Genomic DNA, 19,967 nt, shown 5'->3' on the forward strand with positions numbered 1-19,967 from the left:
AGAATCTGTTCCTTGCCTCTTCCAGCTTCTCCTTGGCTCGTGGCTGCACCACTCTAATCTCTGCCTCTGTGGTCACATCACTGTCTCCTGTTCTGTCTGTAGTCAAATCTCCTTCTGCCTCCCTCCTACAAATATATTTGCCATTGTATTTAGGGCCCATCCAGGTAATCCAAGATAATCTTCCCACCTCAAGATCTTTAACTTTGTCGTCGTCGTCGTCGTTATTTGAGACAGAGTCTCGGAGTCTCACTCTGTCGCTCAGGCTGGTGTGCAGTGGTGCGACCTCGGCTCACTGCAGCTTCTGCCTCCCGGGCTCAAGTGATTCTTCTTTACTGCAACATGTTTTATCAGCAAGGTTTTTATAACCTTTTTTTTCTTTCTTCTTCTTCTTTTTTTTTTTGAGATGGAGTCTCGCTCTATCGCCCAGGCTGGAGTGCAGTGGCACAATCTCAGCTCACTGCAACCTCCACCCCCTGGGTTCAAGCAATTTTTCTGCCTCAACCTCCCGAGTAGCTGGGCTTACAGGGGCGCACCACCACGCCCAGCTAATTTTTGTATTTTTAGTAGAGACCGGGTTTCACCATATTGGTCAGGTTGGTCTCGAACTCCTGACCTCAGATGATCCACCTGCCTTGGCCTCCCAAAGTGCTGAGATTACAGGCATGAGCCACCATGCCCAGCCTCAAGATCTTTAACTTAATCATATCTGCAAAGATTCTGCCACATGTTTCAGGGATTAGAATGTGGTTATCATTGGAGGGGAGAGGGCGCATTTTTCAGCCTTCCACACCCTGCAATGAAGGTATCAATGTCTCTATTTTCTATGCAAGTGCTATAATGTAGTAAGAGGCAGGCAGGCCTGAGTTTGACTCCTGGCTATGCCCAATACTGGGTAAATTACTTAAACTCCTTGTGCTTGAGTTTCATTATAAAATGCAGACAATATCTCATTCAAAGGGTTGCCATGAGGATTCAATAAGACACTGTGTGAAGTGCCTTTTCCGAGGTATCCATTCTCAGTAAACGCTCACAAAGCAGTGAGTATTATTATTATTTGAGACAGCATCTAGCTCTGTCAACCAGGCTAGAGTGTGGTGGTATGATCTCAGCTCACTGCAACCTCCACCTCCTGGGCTCAAAAGATCCTCCCACCCCAGCTTCCTGAGTAGCTGGAACTACAGGCATGTGCCACCATGCCTGGCTAATTTTTGTGGGGGTTTTTGTTTGGTTGGTTGGTTGGTTTTGGTAGAGACAGGGTTTTGCCACATTGCCCAGGCTGGTCTCGAACTTCTGAGCTCGAGTGATCCACCCACTTCAGCCTCCCAAAGTGCTAGCATTACAGGCATGAGCCACTACACCTGGCCAAGTAGTATTACTATGAATACAGATGAAGAAGTAAAACTTAGAAGGCAAGTGAGGTACCAAAGACCACCCAACCAGGAAGTGTCAGTATCTGGAATTGAATTGGGGTCTCTGGGACCAAAGTCCAAATCTGTTCTACTCTATGGATTAGGATGTTTAAGGCATGTGTGCACATGGCTTTCAGATTCAACACATCTAGGCTATTTCAGTTTTGGATGCACTCTGATACTTTAAGGCAAGTGTATCATGAAGCTGCATCCCTTCAGATCACCAGGCTTATTACTGAGTCTGAGCTTAAGTAATGGATCCTAAGAAAGTGATATCATGTTTCCAACAATTTAGAAATAATGGCATCTTAGTCCATTCGAGCTACTATAGCAAAACAGCATAACCTGGGTAGCAAATAAGCAACAAATTTACTTCTCACAGTTCTAGAGTCTGGGAAGTCCAAGATCAAGGGATCAGCAGATTTGGCATCTGGTGAGGGCCCTCTCTCCGGTTCATAGATGGTAGCTTCTAGCTGTGTCTTCACCTGGTGGAAAAGATGAGCTAATTCTCTGGGGTCTCTTCTATCAGGGCACTAATCCTATTCATGAGAGCAGAGCCCTCATAAACGAATCATCTCCAAAAGGCCCCACCTCCTAATACCATCACCTTGGGGACTAGGATTTCAACATAAGAATTTGAAGGGAGACAGAAACATTCAGTACATTGCAAATGGAGACCCTGCTTATGCAGGGGTGGGGTTGAGAGTTTGGCTTATACAAAAATCACATCAGACTGGCTGGCAATCCATTTGTTCTGCAACTCCAGGCATTTGGGACAACATGGGAATTGCAAATGAAATCATTCTCAGTCTACAAAGCTACAATTAGAAACTACATCTCAAACAGGACTACCAGGTCTCTCTGGGACGACATGCCTAGCACAGCATTTGGAATTTAAATCCACTCATGCATTCACTGCCTTCAGCATCAACACAGCAGGGTTAAACCAGTTCTTGATACTTCCAAAGAACATTTGAAGAAAATTTCAGATACCACAGGCAGCTCTCATCAAATTCTGGGGTCCCCACCCATTCATCCAACTGTCTCCTCAGCACCTGTCTCCCTGGGTTATACAACCTTAGCCACAGGGAATAGGGAGTACAGCTGCAAGTAGAGTTTGGAAAAACATTTTGAATACTTTAGATCTGCCAAATACTTGGTTAAAAAAATGATATCCTTTAATTTCTTGAGCCATGTGTATTTTAAGTGCAATGTAATCCATATGTCTATGACTCATTTAAATGCAACTCAGTGAAGCATGGTTTACTAAGAGCATTGGGATACCATCTAAGCCTTTCTAAGCTGCCCTTTGATCCAGGAAATTGAATTCTGCCAACAACAAATGAAGCTCCTGACAAGAGAGGGTCAAAGAGAGCTGTCCTTTATCCTAGGTAAGATGTTAAAGTCTACTCTTGACCCGGGAGGAAGCTGGGAGGGTGGAGGTGGGGAAAGCTCCACTGCCTAAGTGGTATTCAGGGTTCTGCTTTGGGTCTGCTACTATTTCTACCAGGCCTCCTTGAAAAACAAGTGCAGGAATAGGAGATGGTAACTAATCTGCCCTGTGTGTTGCTGAAAAATTCCCTTCCGGCCTGCTAATTCTGACCTTCTTCAATTCTACCAATGTTATGCAATCCAAATTGTATAATGGACTCGAGGAAAAACGAGAATGTTAGGGAGCTAGATTACTCCATTAGCACTGAATGACTGTTAATTTTCCAGACTGTAGTTTGATTTCCAGAACAACAAAAGCCTTCTCCTTCCCTGTGATATCACTGAAGGACTGATAAGAAGTTAGGGATAGGAAGAAAGATTAAAGTGGGAGGTAATGATGGGTATTAAAATCAGTAAACCTCTAAAGGCCAAATTCTGCCTTGACAATTGCTGTTCCCCAGGTGGTTTGGAGGTCAACATACTTACAAAAGAAAACAAACACCCATTCTTATTAACTAAACTTGAGCAAATAGGATCTCTTTAGCTAACTGAGCTGGAGCACAAATGGATGGGGAGAGACCAAAGGAAGTCTCTCCCTTTCTCAAGCCATCGTCACTTGGACTTGAGGAAGGACAGTATACTGAAGAGATGAGAGTCCTAGAATGTGTTTAAGATACTAGAAGACAGAAGCATATGGCCAAAGAGCCTCTGGGCAAAGTGCCTACTAGTTGAGCTGTTCATTTGCTTTTGAAGGTGATCTTGTAATAGAGTGATCCTGCTCACTAGTAATGTGGCCCAGTGAGCATCCAGGAATCTGGCTGAGCAATTCAGTGTGCCCTCCTTTTGGGAAAAAGCCAAGAAAGGACAGGAGACAGCGCGAGGGTTCACATAGCCCTGTTCATTTCCCTGGATGCCTGTAGCTAACTAAGGAGGATTCCATTTGATTTCAGCAAACAAGTTTTTGTCAAATATGGGTTCCTAGGTTGGTGAGGTAGTCTCAGGACAAGAGGAGAAGAACATGGAGAAAAAATATGGACTAATGCTCAAATCTGTTGTGCAAACAGCAGTCTATAAGTTCTGCTCTGTAGTTTCCCTTCTTGTATTTTCTGTTGCCTGAACTGCCAGGTTCTGACCTAGAAGTTCATCCTCAACTTCAAGGTCCCGTGATTTGGGGCACCTTTTTCCTTTATCCCACTGCCCACTATTTCCCAGGATGTCTCCAAGGTAGAGCAAATATCCTGAGGCAGAGACTTCTTTTGTATTTTTCTACTCACACAGCATGCTTTAAAGAGGTAGTGCAGGAAGAGCCTTCTGAGCCTATCCGGGGCCAAAATCTGCATTTTACAGATGAGAAAGCTGAGGCTCAGGGGAGCTGGCTGGCTTGTTGACCAATTCCACATCATCTGTCTCTGAGGTCAATGCTATGTCCACTCTACCACACTGCCTCAATCACAAGTTTCTCCAAACAACAGCTATGCACCAATCTTTGCAAATTATGTGATTACGTGTGTATATAAATATTAAACAATGTAATATACACTTTATTAGAGCAGAAGACTGGCTTCGTGACATCCAATTGAGTTCAAAAAAGGAAATGCTGGAGCAATATGTCTGGCATAATCTCATTTCTGCTCCTCCCTCCTCAACAAAAATAGCAGCTTCTGTGTGACTGTGTCTGTACGTGATTGTGTCTGTGAGGATTCATGTGCCTGTTCTTGTACGCGTAGAAAACGTCCAGGGTTTGCGCACCAAACAGCAGTGGATTTTCCTTGTGGGGGGGAAGCTTTCATTCTTTTGTTTATTTGGAATTGTACATGTTTTACAATAAGCATGATTTGCTTTGGCAATTTAAAAACAATGAGCAAGAAATAATCACAGCAACTTTGAGCTTGGAATACAAACAAGGCACTCTGCTAGGTCCTTCACCTGTACCATCTCATTTCATCCTCCCTGTGGCTCTGTGACATGGGACTATAATTAAACCCCAGATGCACAGACTGAGGCTTAAAGAGGCTACAAGGTAGTAAGTGGCAGAGGCAGGATCTGAACACAGGAATAACCGACACAAAAGGAATGCTCAGATTATCCCTAAAGGGTCACAGTTTCTCACCTGCACTCAATAGAAAAAAAGAATGTGTGCCTCTCACGGATGTCAATCCGTTTATCCTGAGTTGCTTCAAAGCAGAGAAAGGCTGCCGGCTGCCGTGCTATTGTAGGACACCTCAGTATGTCTGCCGCCTGAGCTGAAGCTCCCTTTGCTGCGTTCCTCCTCCTTTCCCGGCCCATGTCCCATGCCTTTCCATCCTCACCATTCTTGGCAATCTCTCCATGTGTGAATTCCATTAAAGCCTTGTTCACTGCTATTTTGGGCCATGCATTAACACGTGGGCTTTGATTTGACGGGAGAAGGCCAGACACAGCAGGATGATGAAAAAGAAATTTAAAATGTCCTCTCCCTCCCCGTAGAGTCCCAGAAGCCGTGGCTCACTGCTCCTGGGAGACCTGAGAATCCAGTGTATGGGGAAATGTACAGATGGAGAGTGGAAACCTTCATCGTCTATTAGGGTCTTTGAACGTGGCTGTTCCCTCTCCTTGGAATTGTCATCTCTCAGCTGCCCACATGGCTCACTCCATCACCTCCTTCAGGTCTTGGCTCAAGTATCAGTTCACCTGCAAGGCCTTCCCTGACTGCCATTCAGAAACAGCAGCTCCCGTTCCACCTCCACACTCCTCTGACCCCACTCCCTATGTTCCTCTGTCTTGTGCACAGCACCCAGCACCTGACTCAGCAGACGGTGCACTCACTTGTCTGCTTACCGCTTCCCACTAGAATAGAAGCTCCATAAAGGCTGAACTGTTTTATTCACAGCTTTATCCCCAGTACCTGCACTGGTTCCTGAAATATCACAGAGGCACAGTAGATTTTAAAAAATGAATACGTTGATCAAGGAGGTTGAGAACCAGAGGCTGAGAAATGGCTTGGCCCGGGGCCTAGTTTCCCCTAAATATCATGAGATTATAGAAACTTCAACACAGTGATTTGAAAAATTAGAAAATCATCTCCCCCACTCCAAAGCTGTTTTGAATCCGGACTCGCACGCACCATGAATGAGAAGGCTTTGGGAAATAAACACACTAGGAAGTCGTGTGCAGTTGGAGTTCCGCTTACTAACACATGTTCAAAACAAAAAGCCCAATTTGGATGAAAATAGCAGGAAGCCGTCCCCCAGGGACACCTGGTGAGGTCATATTGCTTGGCTCTGCTGCTTCCATTTTTACCAACTCTGCTGCCTTCTGCCAACTCAAGGAGGCCAGGAACCACATCCAGCCCCATGCAGCTCAATGGGAAACGAGAGGTGCTCTCGGAAAAGCAGAGGCTAGAACCACAGCCATGGGTTCTCCTCTGGAGCCTCAGTGTGGGACAGTAAAAATCCCAGCAGTGGCTGGCCACTCACCATGCGCTCTGCAAGCACTTCCTGCACTTCACCTCATTTATCCTCACAACCATCCCACGAGGCTGGCCTTATTACCCTCATTTTACAGACAGGGACGCTGAAGTTCCAAAAGATTCAGCCATTTGCCCTGGGTCACATTCTGTAACTCCAGACTCACACCAAGAATACACATGATCCTAGTTTCAGCTCTTTCATTTACCTGCTGGGTGGCCTCAGACAAATGCCTATCCCTCTCTGAATCAAAATTTCTGTATCTATAATTTCAGAGTTTTCTAAGATCATTCCATTCAGTGTTTTCTAAGGCATCTTCCTACTTTTAACTTCCTATGGTCTCTAGCAAATGTTTCAAAATAGGAGGGAAGGATAGAGACTTGAGTCCTGGGACTCCTGCTTGGCCAGAGACCAACTCCTAAAGATTTTCCCACAACATCAACACTATCACTTGGGCTGACCAGAGGAAGCTGAAGAGCCACAGGCTCTACTGGGGGCAGAACAGGAGAGATTAGACACAGGCAACAACAGGGAACACTTAGACTAGAGCTAATGGGCTGGGGCCATGAGCAACAAAGGCAGGCCCCTGAGAGACACAGTCAAGAACAAATCCTCTAAGGGCCTTTTCTTGCAGGACTAAAGGAAGAGACAACGCAAGGAAAAATCCAGGGCTAATAGTTGCTGCACTGTCTGGGGATGCAGCTGGCCAGGTCTATTACAGGGACAACAGAGAGAAGAAACACAGCCTGAACTTGTTTTACTCTCAAGAGGAGAGAAACAAAAATGACTGTGATCCCCATCTTTCGGGCTTCCCGAGGCCACCACGTCCTGGAGGCAGAGGAAGGATGCGGATGATGCACCACCACTGCACAAGCTGCGAGTTGTATTTTAACCATACTCGGGACACCACTCATCCTCCTTTGCAAGTGCCCAAAAAGCCCAAATTTGGAATAAATTATATTCTCCCTTTCCACCCAAGCCTAAAAGTCATTCCCATCCTTTTGTATACAGGAAGGTCCTTCTTCATCCTTTTCTTGGCAGTGATGCATTTGATTACTCATTGGCTTCCAGGGGGTTCTGGAGGCTGCCAAGAGGAGACAGGCAGCTCTCCAAGCCATGCAGCCTTATCTGCGACGTCTGTGTGGCAAAACGAAAAGTGGGATGGTCGGTGGGGAAAGACCAAAGATTTTCAGAGTCCCTCGGCCAAGTAAGGAGAGCTCTTCACAGCTAAGTAGATGGGGAATGGGCCACAGACATAGTCATGCCTCATGCCCATTCACCTCCTCCCTTAAATGAATCCAGAAATGACTGCGTCTGATGGCCAATCAATGCACAAGTGCCTCTGAGTCAGGCTACCACCCAAGATGAATGGGCTTAGGAAGATGGAAGAGCCGGGCCCGATGAAGCCAGGAGACTGTTGACGATGCCCTATTGGCAAAATCTCAGATGCAGCTGACACACAGAACACATGGAACGATCTGAGTCTGAGGCACCAAGCCCCAGCACACCCCTGCTTTGCTCGCTCCTCTCTGCTGTTTTCCTCTAATTTCCTTCATTTCCTGCCACGCACTGGGCTGGTGCTAGTAAGGCAGCTGCCGAAGACCTCCGGTCCATCCACTCCCTTAATCTCACACATACACAGACCTCTGTGTGCCCGCAGTGAACTCCAGGGACCCCTGAAATACTGCCTAAGGAAATGTTAGCAACACATTTAGCAGTCCAGCAATCTCACATCAAGTCAAGAGGCTGTGGAAAGCCTCATGACTTTGCAAGATGCTGCCTGAAAGGAATCAAGGACTGAGAGCTTGGGGTCACTCCATTAACTGCTTCCTTCCAGAACAGCGACACCTGCGTCCGGCATTGACACAGACGTTATTTGTTTCATTTTAGACAAAGGAGTCCACTTACTCATTCTTCTCCAGGTCCAGGATCAGTTCTCGCCCCTCAGCCATTACCCTGAGCTCAGCTTTGAGTGGATGCTAAAAGCAACAACAAAACAATGTCAGTTCCTAAAACCCAGCACCCAGGCTCCCAGAGTCAGGCACAGCATCTAGCACAGTGCTCAGACATTGATCCACAGGAAGTGAATGAGCAAAGGTCAATTGCATTTCCAGTCTACATGTAAAACGACCTCAATCCCAGAATGACCCAAATCCTTCCCCCATCTGCTTTCTCCTGAAAGGCATAGGGAAGAAACTCCAGGCTGCAATGTGGTGTAAGTGTATGTATGTGGTGCAGTGAAGGGAAACACTGGAAAACACAATCTCCAGCAGTAAATGTCCTGCAGAGTCAGATCTGGATTCAAGCGCCGGCTCTGACACCGGCAGCTGTGTGAAGTCAGACATGTTGCTTAGCCTCCCCACATCTCAGTTTCTTCATGTAGGATACAGAGATAGTAATAGTCAATTTGATAGGGATCTTGTAAGGACTGAGTGAGATAATCAGCATAAATAACGTATCACAGTGCCCGGCACACGGCAAGCCATGATACATGTTGCCTATTATCTTGTAAAATACTAGGGGATCCTCTTCGTAGTAGGTGTTCTTATTTTATTTTGACTCTCAGTTTGGAAAACCCCAATCATCTCAGAGGAAGCAACTAAGAGATCCTCAAATTAAGGTTTTATAGGCCAGAAAGTAGATACATTTTACACATAAGCAGTTTGGTAGTGGCTACAGGTACTACACATCCAGAACGGATCACTTAACATATACCAGTGGTTGATAAGCACGAAAACTACGTTCAACATCACTAATAAACCACCTCTCTCCACCTCCAGAAAAAAAAAAATTAATAAGGTACCTTGAAAAACATCAAAGTGCCAGAGGTTATCTAAAACTCTAAATCACAATGCACAATGCCCACTGTAAAATGGGCACTCACAATCCCTACCACTGAGAATTTAAACTGACGGCAACTCTCTGAAAGATAACATGACAGTATGCACCGAGAGTTTAAAAATGTTCAGACTCGGCCGGGCACAGTGGCGCACGCCTGTAATCCCAGCACTTCGGGAGGCTGAGGCAGGCAGAGCAGGAGTTTGAGACCAGCCTGGCCAACATGGTAAAACCCTGTCTCTACCAAAAATACAAAAATTAGCCAGGCATGGGGTGGGCACCTGTGATCCCAGCTACTCAGGAGGCTGAGGCAATTGCTTGAACCTGGGAGGCGAAGGTTGCCGTGAGCTGAAATCGTGCCACTGCACTCCAGCCTGGGTGACAGAGCAAGATATTGTCTCAAAAAAAAAAAAAAAGTTTAGACTCAGGAATGTGAGGCTGTTTGAAAGGAATAAAAGGAGGCACAAGCAAAGGTTTGTATAGAAGGAAATTTATTACTTATAATAATGAATAATGGGCTGGGCGCAGTGGTTCACGCCTGTAATCCCAGCACTTTGGGAGGCCGAGACGAGTGGATCACTTGAGGTCAAGAGTTCGAGACCAGCCTGATCAACACGGTGAGACCCCCGTCTCTACTAAAAATACAAAAATTAGCTGGGCATGGTGGTGCACACCTATAGTATTCAGGAGGCTGAGGCAGGAGAATCGCTTGGACTTGGGAGGCAGAGGTTGCAGTGAGCCAAGATCATGCCACTGCACTCCAGCCTGGGCGACAGAGCAAGACTCTATCTCAAAAATAAATAAATAAATAAAATAAAAGTAATGAATAATGAAATGTAACCTCACTGTCCTAAATATAACCTGTTAGAGAATGGTTAAATAAATGATGATCCATTCATATGACAGAACACTGAATGGTCATTAAAAGCAGCAACTTTAAGTAGTTGTTAAATTATTGACAAAATGTACACTAAAATCATTAGTCATAAAACCTCAAAATAAAACACTGAATGTTTTATTTAAATACACTTTGCAAAGGGGAAAATGTAAAGAGAAATAAGCCTAAAGGTTACCATACTTACTCTAGGCAACAGGATCATGAGTTAATTTTGTTTTCTTCTGCATATCTTTCCACATTTTTATAGTTGCTTTCATAGTTGAAGAAAATAACTTTTATTAATCTCTTTTTACCTTATTATTGTGGAAAATTTCAAAGAAATTTAAAAACCAAGTCATAATAAACCTCCATGCTTCAACAATTCAACTTAAGGCTACTGAACTGTTTTTGAAGAAATAAATTATTTATTTAAAAAAGCTATTTACATATTTAAAACAGAACAGATTCTTTGAAGTGTTTTAAACATAAGCTGTCTATTTTGGGACTAAGGAACTGACAACTTTTTTTCGAGATAGGGTCTTGCTTTGTTGTGCAGGCTGGAGTGCAGTTGCACAATCACGGCTCACTGCAGCCTCAACCTCCCAGGCTCAAGCATACTGAGTAGCTGGGACCACAGGTGCATGCCACCACACTGGGCTCATATTTTTAAATTTTTTGTAGATACTGGGGTATTATCATGTTTCCAAGGGAGATCTTGAACTCCTGGGCTCAGGTGATCCTCCCAACTCAGGCTTCCAAAGTGTTGGTATTACAAGCGTGAGCCACCTCACCCAGCAGATAAATTCTTGAAGTCCCTTTCAATCCACAAAAGTCATTGCTAGAGTAGAGCTTCTAGCCCTTATAAGGTTGACCTGAAAGCTTAGTTCTTGCATGTCTGAGGAAGTAGGTCACCTGTTCTGCCACCTCTGGTTAGAGGCCTACCTCTTCTAAGCACATTCCCCTTCCTCGCTGCAAACCCCACTCTGCATTAGGATTTGGGCATTTCTGAGACTCTGAGGTCACCAAGGGCTATGATGAGATCTGAACGTTCCAATCAAGGACTCTTGGGCAACCCTGACCATTGCCTAATTAATCGTATTACTTCATCTCAAGAAGGAACATTTCAAACCAACCGGAGTAGGAAGCTGGGGAGATGTTTGACCAGTAACTTTCACTAAGAGATTCACTTCTCTGTTTGTCATGCCCTGATTCAGCTCTGCCAACACCTATTCTGGTTGCGGATCCTTTGCCACTTTATGGAGTTTTTGAGCCAGTGCTCCGCCCAATCACACTGAGCATCAGGGACCCAGCCCCAAGAGGGCATTTAAGAAAGACCACACAGACCAGGCACGGTGGCTCACGCCTGTAATCCCAACACTTTTGGGGGCCGAGGCAGATGGATCACCAGAGGTGGGGAGTTTGAGACCAGCCTGACCAACATGGAGAAACCCTGTCTCTACTAAAAATACAAAATTAGCCAGGCATGGTGGCACATGCCTGTAATCCCAGCTACTTGGGAGGCTGAGGCATGAGAATCGCTTGAACCCACCAGGCGGAGGTTACAGAGAGCCGAGATCATGCCACTACACTCCAGCCTGGGCAACAAGAGGAAAATCCATCTAAATGAAACAAAACAAAAAAGAAAGAAAGAAAGACCACATAGCAATAGAGCTACAGCGATTCCCTCATCCAAGAGGTAGGTAACCATGTATGTCACTGCCCCCACAGAAAATGAATACTGTCCCAAATCAAAGCACTATCACCCTTCCCACAAAGAGACACAAGCTGCAGCAGGAGTAGTAGTCTTTTTTTTTTTTTTTTTTTTTTTTTTTTATTGATGAGACAGAGTCTTGCTCTGTCACCCAGGCTAGAGTGCAGTGGCCCAATCTTGGCTCACTGCAAACTCCACCTCCCAGGTACAAGCCATTCTCGTGCTCAGCCTTCCAAGTAGCTGGGATTATAGGTGCGCACCACCATACCTGGCTAATTTTTGTAATTTTAGTAGACGGGCTTTCTCTGTGTTGGCCAGGCTGGTCTCGAACTCCTGACCTCAGGTGATCTACCCATCTTGGCCTCCCAAAGTGCTGGGATTACAGGGCATGAGCCACCTCACCCCACCAGGAGTAGTAATCTTTATTTTTATGTGGGTGATCCAAAAATAATTCTCTCTATTCTGGAAGGTGCTCAGGCACCGATAGTTAAAAAAGGATGCTCCCTTTTTCTATGGGGCATTTCAAGCAAAACAATGAAACTGCATTTTAAGGATCTATGAAGCTTTTCTGTCCAGCTCTACTGATCAGCTTTTCTGATGAAACTCCACTCTGTATTAAGAAGAGGCACCATCAGCTCTCCTCTCCCAGGAAGTACAGGGAGCTGACCCACCATTTATCCCTCTTCTAGGGATGGGTTAAAAATTCTTTCTCCTTCAGTATAGATTAAATAGATCTTCAGCTCCACAGGGTATTAGAAATCTGTCCTATATTTGCATTGCCCTTAAGATCTAGTATAATATTTAGTATACAGTATAAGTATTCAGTTAATGTTTAATGAATGTGAGCTTTAAGTCAGTGGTGAGAAAAAGTGAAGAAAAAAATGTTCAGTGAGTGACTTAATTACATAAATGAGAATGAGAGGCCCAAGTGAAATCCAGCCTCTAGTCTCTCTCTCTTTGACATTCATTCATTTGTTCATTCAACAAATATTTATGGTACCAGGCACTATGCTGACTATACCTATAGAATATAATGACCCATATGCTGGGCAGACAATGGTTGGGAACAAAGACAGGATCTGGTCCTCTGCTTTGTTCTCAGGTCCTTCCTGAGGATGCCCAGCATCCACATCTGGAGAGAACAAAGAAGCCTCTATAAAAAGTAGCAGGTCCATTCCTCAGGCAGTATGAATAGGTTGCAATACCCAAGATCTTAATTGTTAAAAGTAATTTGCTCTAGGATGACCATCCATTAATTTGTCAAGACTTTTCCTGAAGCTATTTTCAGCATCTCCTACTTTTTGATGAAATGAATTCCATGTGTTTACTGCCTTTAGGACAAAATGTTACTTGTTTTTATTTGTCCTGATTTTTTTTTTTTTTTTTTTGAGACAGGGTCTCGCATTGTCACTCAGACTGGAGGACAGTGATGCAACCATATCTAACTATAACCTCAAACTCCTGGGCTCAGGCGATCGTCCCACCTCAGCCTCCAGAGTAGCTGGGACTACAACACACACCGCTAGGACTAGCTAATTTTCTTTCTTTCTTTCTTTCTTTTTTTTTTTTTTTTTTGTAGAGATAGGATCTCAGTATCTTACCCCAGGCTGGTCTTAAATTTCTGGCCTCAAATGATCCTCCTGCCTCAGCCTCCCAAAGTGCTGGGATTACAGGCTTGAGCCACCGCACTTGGCCTGTCCTAAAATTTACACTGTTAGGTTCCCTTGGTAAATCCAAGTTGGAGCCTTTTTGGACATGTCTGTATTATCCTGGCCAGAGCTTCAAGGATCCTGGACGTTGCTCCTTCCCATTTATCTTTCCAGATTCAACAGCCACAATGTCTGAAGTCTTTCCTGACACATCTCTTTCCTGCTGTAATCTTGCTCCTATATGTTGCCCAATAAATCACAAATCATTTAATCATTTTAACTTGGAAAACAACCCCTCTCCCCAGCTTTCCTTTCTCCTTATTCTCTCTAAGCACTGCTTTATAAATGAGGAAAGTCCACCACTTCAGCAAGTGGTAGGTCACGTAGCGGGTTACCGGCACACAACAACCACATCTTCCTTTCCTGCTCTTTCACGTCTCACTTGGGCTGCAATAACCAAAATCACAGTGGGGCACAGTGGCTGACGCCTGTAATCCCAACACTTTGGGAGGCCGAAGTGGGCGGATCACTTGAGGTCAGGAGTTTGAGACCACCCTGGACAACATGGTGAAACCCCGTCTCTACTAAAAATACAAAAATTAGCCTGGCTTCGCAGCGCACACGTGTAATCTCAGCTACTCCGGAGGTTGAGGCATGAGAATCACTTGAACCTGCCAGGCGGAGGTTACAGTGAGCCGAGATCATGCCACTGCACTCTAGCCTGTGCAACAGAGTGAGACTCTGTCAAAACAAACAAACAAACAAACAAAACAAAAACACACAAAAAAACCAAAAACCAAAAAACAGAACCACAAAGAATATCCTAGATGCACGGGTCCTCTCTGCAAGAACAGGACAGTGTGTTTTGTTTTCTTCCCAATCTCTTTGATAAAGCCTATGCATTTTCCTGGTGTTCTGGCCAGGGGAGCCTACTAGATTTTAAGATACGTTCCCCAGTACTAGGTCTCTACCCTGCCTCTTATTAAAATAGTTTATATTATTATCCTTTTTCTCTCCAAGTACATTATTCCTTCAAGAAAATGAAGTATGTATTATGCAGAGCAAAAATAACAATGACAATATTTAATGAATTCCAATCAAGACTAAGTGACTTCTGTGACACCAACACATTTGCACTTAGCTTGTGTCAGCATTAATGTGAATTTTCATTTCCTCAACTAATAGCATTTGGAAGTGTTCTAGAAGTTTGTCATACAAAGAAGGAAAGTCCCATCTGTGATATCCAAAATGGGCACCCAGAGGATAGAATGGGCCAGAAACAGAACTAATAGTGATGACTGGGATTCTAAGAAAGTTGAGCAGGTAGCCCAAACCTCAGTTGCCAACTCCTGCCAATGTAAATGAGGTCTTTTGAGTCTTACCTTTTCTCTCACGGGGCTTTCTGGAGTCTTCCACTGAGGTATGATTAGTTCATGCTGCAGCTTGGAGCTGCCTTCCCCACTTCCTCCTGCCAAGACAAGATGCAAAACCATTGGAATCCCAGACCTCTATACCCCAGCTAAGCCACACATGCACTTTCTGTGAGCTGCCCCTGCACTGGGCCATTACAAGACTTGCTGGATTTCAGGCTCTTGGCACTTCCTAGGAACTACGCACTCTAGGTGTTGGTGATACTGTAGTAAATAGGACATATGAGGTCTCTGTACTTGTAAAGTCTACCTTCTAGAGGTGGGAGACAGACAATGAACAAATGTTCTCAGATGGTGCTAAGTACCCTGAAGAAAATAAGTTGGGGTCATGGCATAAAGAGACATCTAGCAGGGGGTGCCTGTTTGAAGCAGGATGATCAACTTAGATGGCATTTGAGTCCTGAGGGGCCAGAAGGCAGCCACGCAAAAATTTGGGGGAAGAGTGCCCCAGGTAGAGGAAATAGCAAGTGCAATGGCCCTGCCTGAGCAGAAGTGAACTTGGCCTGTTGAAGGAACAACCATAAGGTAGGGGGTAGCTAGTAAATGAAAGAGGAAGTTGGTATGAGATATGGTCAGCAAGACAGCCCTGGGTCTGATAATGCAGAGACCATGGGGAGTGTCTGGATTTTCTTATAAATAGACTTGGAAGGCACTGGGTGTTTTAAATACAGAGCAATGCGATCTGTGTTAAGTTTAAAAAAGATCACTCTGCCTGCGTGGTGGAGAATGGGGGTGGGGTGAGGCAGAGCAGCGAGAGTGACAGCAGAAGCAGGAAGGCCAGGCTAGAGATATGCTGGAGCCCTGGTGAGAGATGATGGTGGCTCAGATTAGAATGACATCAGTGGAGAGGAATGAAGCGGTGGGATTCTGGGCATATTCTGGAGGTCAAGCCCATGAATATTGCTCCCGTGGAGCTTTAGTTTTCTTGCCTGTAAAATGAAGACAATGATCCTACCTGCCCTTCTCACAGCTTTATTGTGGAGAGTCAATATCTAATGCCAACCTCCTACTTAACAGAGCATCGTTACATTAATTGGAGCTTCCTAATGTCCAGTTTGCATTTGTATTCCACTTTCTACTTCCCAAATCTCTCTCCCAAACCAGTTCTCCTTCATGCTCAGGGCCACCCTGGGAAGTAGGAAGTAGGAGTCCTGTTTTGCAAGAAAGAGAATGTAAACTACAGGAGAGATTTGTTCAGGGCGCTGCAGAACTCGAATACTGGCTGCAGACCACCTTAATAAAATGGTAATTTCCCAACACCTAAACAGACTGGTCTCCATAGTGCTCCTGGGAATGAGGCTGAGGACTCCAAAATCTATTCTGTCTAAACTAACTACATCAATCATACAGAATATGAGTGATAAAAAGACAGCCATAGTTGTTCTGTTAGAGTGGTGATTGTGAGTAATTATTAACATTCCCTTCAGAATACCAATATAATGCACTTGCAGTCAATATGGATTTTAAAAATAATCTCATTGGACCAATGCCAATTGATCAGACAGGCAAATATTAGAAACAATGCATTCATATATTCATCAAATATTTTCTGAGTACTTAACTATGTGCCAAGTACTATGCTATGAATAGGTGCTTAATATTCATGGAGGAACAAGATAAGCATACAGCAGGAATGGCAGGAATGGGTGGCTCACACCTGTAATCTCAGCACTTTGGAGGTCCAAGGTGGGTGGATCACCTGAGGTCAGGAGTTTGAGACTAGCCTGGCCAACAAGGTGAAACCCTGTCTCTACTAAAAATATGAAAATTAGCTGGGTGTGGTGGTGCATGCCTATAATCCCAGCTACTCAGGAGGCTGAGGCACGAGAATCCCTTGAATCTGGGAGGCCAAGATTGTGCCATTGCACTCCAGGCTGAGCGACAGAGACTCCATCTCAGGAAAAAAAAAAGAGAAAAAAAAGACAAGCATCGCCCTTGCCCTGGTGGCTCTGATAAGCCTAGATTATTTTAAATGAAAAGGAATTCTATAATATTTAATGGAACATTGGTGGCTCTGATAAGCCTAGATTATTTTAAACGAAAAGGAATTCTATAATATTTAATGGAACATTTAATTGAATTAATGATATCTATAATTGTAAAAAAAAAGTGAAAGCAATCTACAAAAGAGGAACACAGTACATGTTAAGAAAAGGTCTCCAAAACTTGGAAATAAGGCAAAGAGCAAGCAAGATGTCTTCTCAATGTCATATCGGAGCATTGTTTAACAGACCCACCCATGGATCATTGCATTATCTAGGGGAATGTACCATTGACTTTTTATTTACCATTGATTAAAGGCTATACTCTGTGAAGTTATATAATCTATATATATATATCCATAGATTTCTGTCTGACAGAGATGTAAGTGATTGCAGCATAGTAGAAAGATAATCTGGCCAGGCACAATGGCTCACGCCTGTAATCCTAGCACTTTAGGAGGCCTAGGCGGGTGGATCACCTCAGGTCAGGAATTCCAGACTAGCCTGGCCAACATGGTGAAACCCTATCTCTACTAAAAATACAAAAACTAGCCGGGTGTGGTGGCACATGCCTGTAAGCCCAGCTACTCAGGAGGCTGAGGCAGAGTCAGGAGAATCACTTGAACCCAGGAGGCAGAGATTGCAGAGAGCCCAGATCCCGCCACTGCACACCAGCCTGGGCAACAGATAGAGACGAAAAGAAAAGAAAAGAAAAGAAGGAACGAAAGAGGGAAATAAAAAAAAGAAAGGAAACCAAGAATTATGGTTTTGCTTCATGGGGCCTCCACCATTTCTGCATCTGTCCTGGGTCACAGGATTTCAACATTCTTTCTCCAATGCTTGTATAACCCCTTTCTAATGCTCCCTGAATCAATTTTAGTGTCCTGTTTGCTACCTCATTAATGAGTTGAATAAATCTTGGCCGCATTTGTATGAGTCGTGTTTTTAACTTTTGAAAACTTTGTATAGAGTCATTAAAACCATGTTTTCCAGAGAATTTAATGATGTGGAAAATGCTCATGGTGTGAAGTGAAAAATGCAAGACACGAAACTGTACTTATGGTATGGTTCCAATTTTATCAGTATATATCCATAGGAACACACAAAGAATGGGGAGGGAAAAAAAAAACAAAATATCAATACCAACTGTGGATTTGGGGGTTGCAGATCATTTTATTTCTTTTATACTTTTCGTTATTTCCCAGATATTCTACAGCAAGTGGTCTCCAAGGACTCAAAACTCAGAGAAGGCGCCTGTGCTAGGAGCAGTAACTTGCTTCCCTTGTCTTTCTTCATGCTTTTCTCCTGCACTAAGCACTGACACAGGCCTGGTGCTACCCTCGAACCTCCTGTGCCTCAGTTTCCCCTTCGGTACAAGAGCTCAAAGGGCGGTTCCTTTGAGTCTTTTGGGAGGACCGCCCGACCTCGGCCCCTGGAAGTTCCGAACTGTCGGAAGAGCTCTCAGCCTCTGGGTTTGAGGCATCTCGCAGGTCCAGCCAGGCCACCCCCGCCCCGCCGGTGCTCGCTTTATTTGAAAACGCTGACTCTTGGTCCCCCAGGCAGCAGTCTGGAGTCAGCCCAGCCCGTCTGCAGCGGTGGAGCCAGGGCTAAGCCTTCTCTGGTCATAATGACAGAACCCGGGCACAGCCCCCCGGGACCATTCCTTCCGCGAAATCTGCGTAGAGCCCCCGAGGGATGGGGCCGGGGAGGGGGTTGGTGTCTGGGAAACTAGTCGTGAGAAACACGGACATCACCCGGCATCTAAGCTGGAAACATCCAGTCCGACTCCTTCGCTTCACAGAAGGGGAAACTGAGGACCAAAGAAGGCGGCCGTCGGGTTGGCGTGGAAAGAGAGCCCTGGTTTACAGTGCCACCGCGGACCTCAACCCGTAGCGTGGCCATGGGCAAGTCCTTTCCCTTTTGTGGGCCTCGGTTTCCCCATCTGTGAAATGGGTGCGTTTGACTTGGCCTTCGGTAGGGCTCCTGCCTGCTCAGGGATCCGAAGTGTGCGGCTGGAGATACCCAGCGAGCCATCCCCCAGCCAAAGCTACCACAGTCTCCGGCGGGCATTTTATGTCCTACCCCACCAGTGTGGCGGGCATCGAGCCTGGTCCCAGGAAGCCGCTCCCAGGCCACACGGGCAGGGCGCTCGGGATGCTCGGCGCTGGCGAGTGCAGCGGGCGGTAGAGAGAAAGACAGAGAGAGAGGCGGAGCGGACACGAGGGACCGTGAGAAAACGGAGGAGGATAAGCCGCGAGAACGGCGGAAAGAGAAGCCAAAAGCAGAAAAACAGAGGAAGGAGAAGGCGAGAGGGGAAGGCAAGCCCCTGAACGGACCCGCTGTTTTCTGGCTGTGCCAGGTTTCCCCGACCTCCGCCACCTCCCAGGGCGCACAACGTGGGAACAAAGCCCGGGCTCCCAGGCTGGAGGCGGCGGGCCCCGCAGAGTTGCGGGAGGCGCAGGGTTCGCGGTCCCAGCGCTCCGGACCCGCAGGGCGACTCCCAGGTCTCCGGGCCACCCAGATCTCCGGGCCACCCAGCCTCCATCCCCCCGCGCCTGGCCACTTACTTGTCCATCCAGGCTCCCGCGCCGCCAGCGGCCGGAGGAGCTGCAGGGCGAGCGCCAGCAAGCAGAGCCGGGCGGCGCCTGCGCCCCCTGGCATGGTGGCGGCGGCCCTTAGCGCTCGGCGCTCACACGCCCTCAGCCATGCCTGCCTCCGGCCCGGCGGCGGTGGAGGCGCGTCTGGAACCCCCCGGCTCGCCCCGCGCCTCCCCACCCGGCTCCCAGCCCTCAGCCGAGACGCTCCGCCCCTAGCCCCGCGGGGCTCCGCCAGGGGATGGAGGAGGGGAGGCTCCCGCCCGGAGGGGGTCGGAGGGAGCGGCCGGGGAGGAGCTGGCGAGACTCGGGGGAGCAGGGCTGGCTCAGGTGAGGGAGACCGCGGGGAAGGGAGAATCCGAGCCCCCAAGGAGGAGGGATTCGTGGTGGACTCGGCCCGTAGAGGGTCGGGGACTCGGGCTTCTAGGAGTTAAACTGGACCCCTCTCGGCACAGCGGTCCGTTTACTGTCCCGCACTGTGCCAGACGCCTTGGGTGACACTCAGAGGAGACTCATCCAGCGCCGTGCCCCAGAGGCCGCCACTCTCGCAGGCAGGCTCAGAAAGAGTTAACCCAACCGCCAGCCACAAAGAACTAAGCG

At 46.3% G+C, this 19,967-nt stretch overlaps 1 protein-coding gene across 2 annotated transcripts in view; it reads right to left on the bottom strand.

Moving 5' to 3' along the window:
- ADAM19 (ADAM metallopeptidase domain 19) overlaps positions 1-19,558 on the bottom strand; it is a 96,626-nt gene extending 77,068 nt beyond the window's left edge. For both annotated transcript variants that reach the window (XM_011947672.1, XM_011947671.1), the window contains exons 1-3: positions 19,341-19,558; positions 14,744-14,829; positions 8,195-8,265 (exon numbers count right to left, since the gene is read on the bottom strand). In XM_011947672.1, the coding sequence (XP_011803062.1) occupies positions 8,195-8,265; positions 14,744-14,829; positions 19,341-19,434 (251 nt within the window). In that variant the 5' untranslated portion in view covers positions 19,435-19,558. The remainder of the gene's footprint in view (positions 1-8,194; positions 8,266-14,743; positions 14,830-19,340) is intronic.
- Between the last annotated feature and the right edge of the window lie 409 nt (positions 19,559-19,967).

The sequence above is a fragment of the Colobus angolensis genome, unplaced genomic scaffold, assembly GCF_000951035.1.
Source record: "Colobus angolensis palliatus isolate OR3802 unplaced genomic scaffold, Cang.pa_1.0 Scaffold27, whole genome shotgun sequence".
NCBI classification, from domain to species: domain Eukaryota; kingdom Metazoa; phylum Chordata; class Mammalia; order Primates; family Cercopithecidae; genus Colobus; species Colobus angolensis.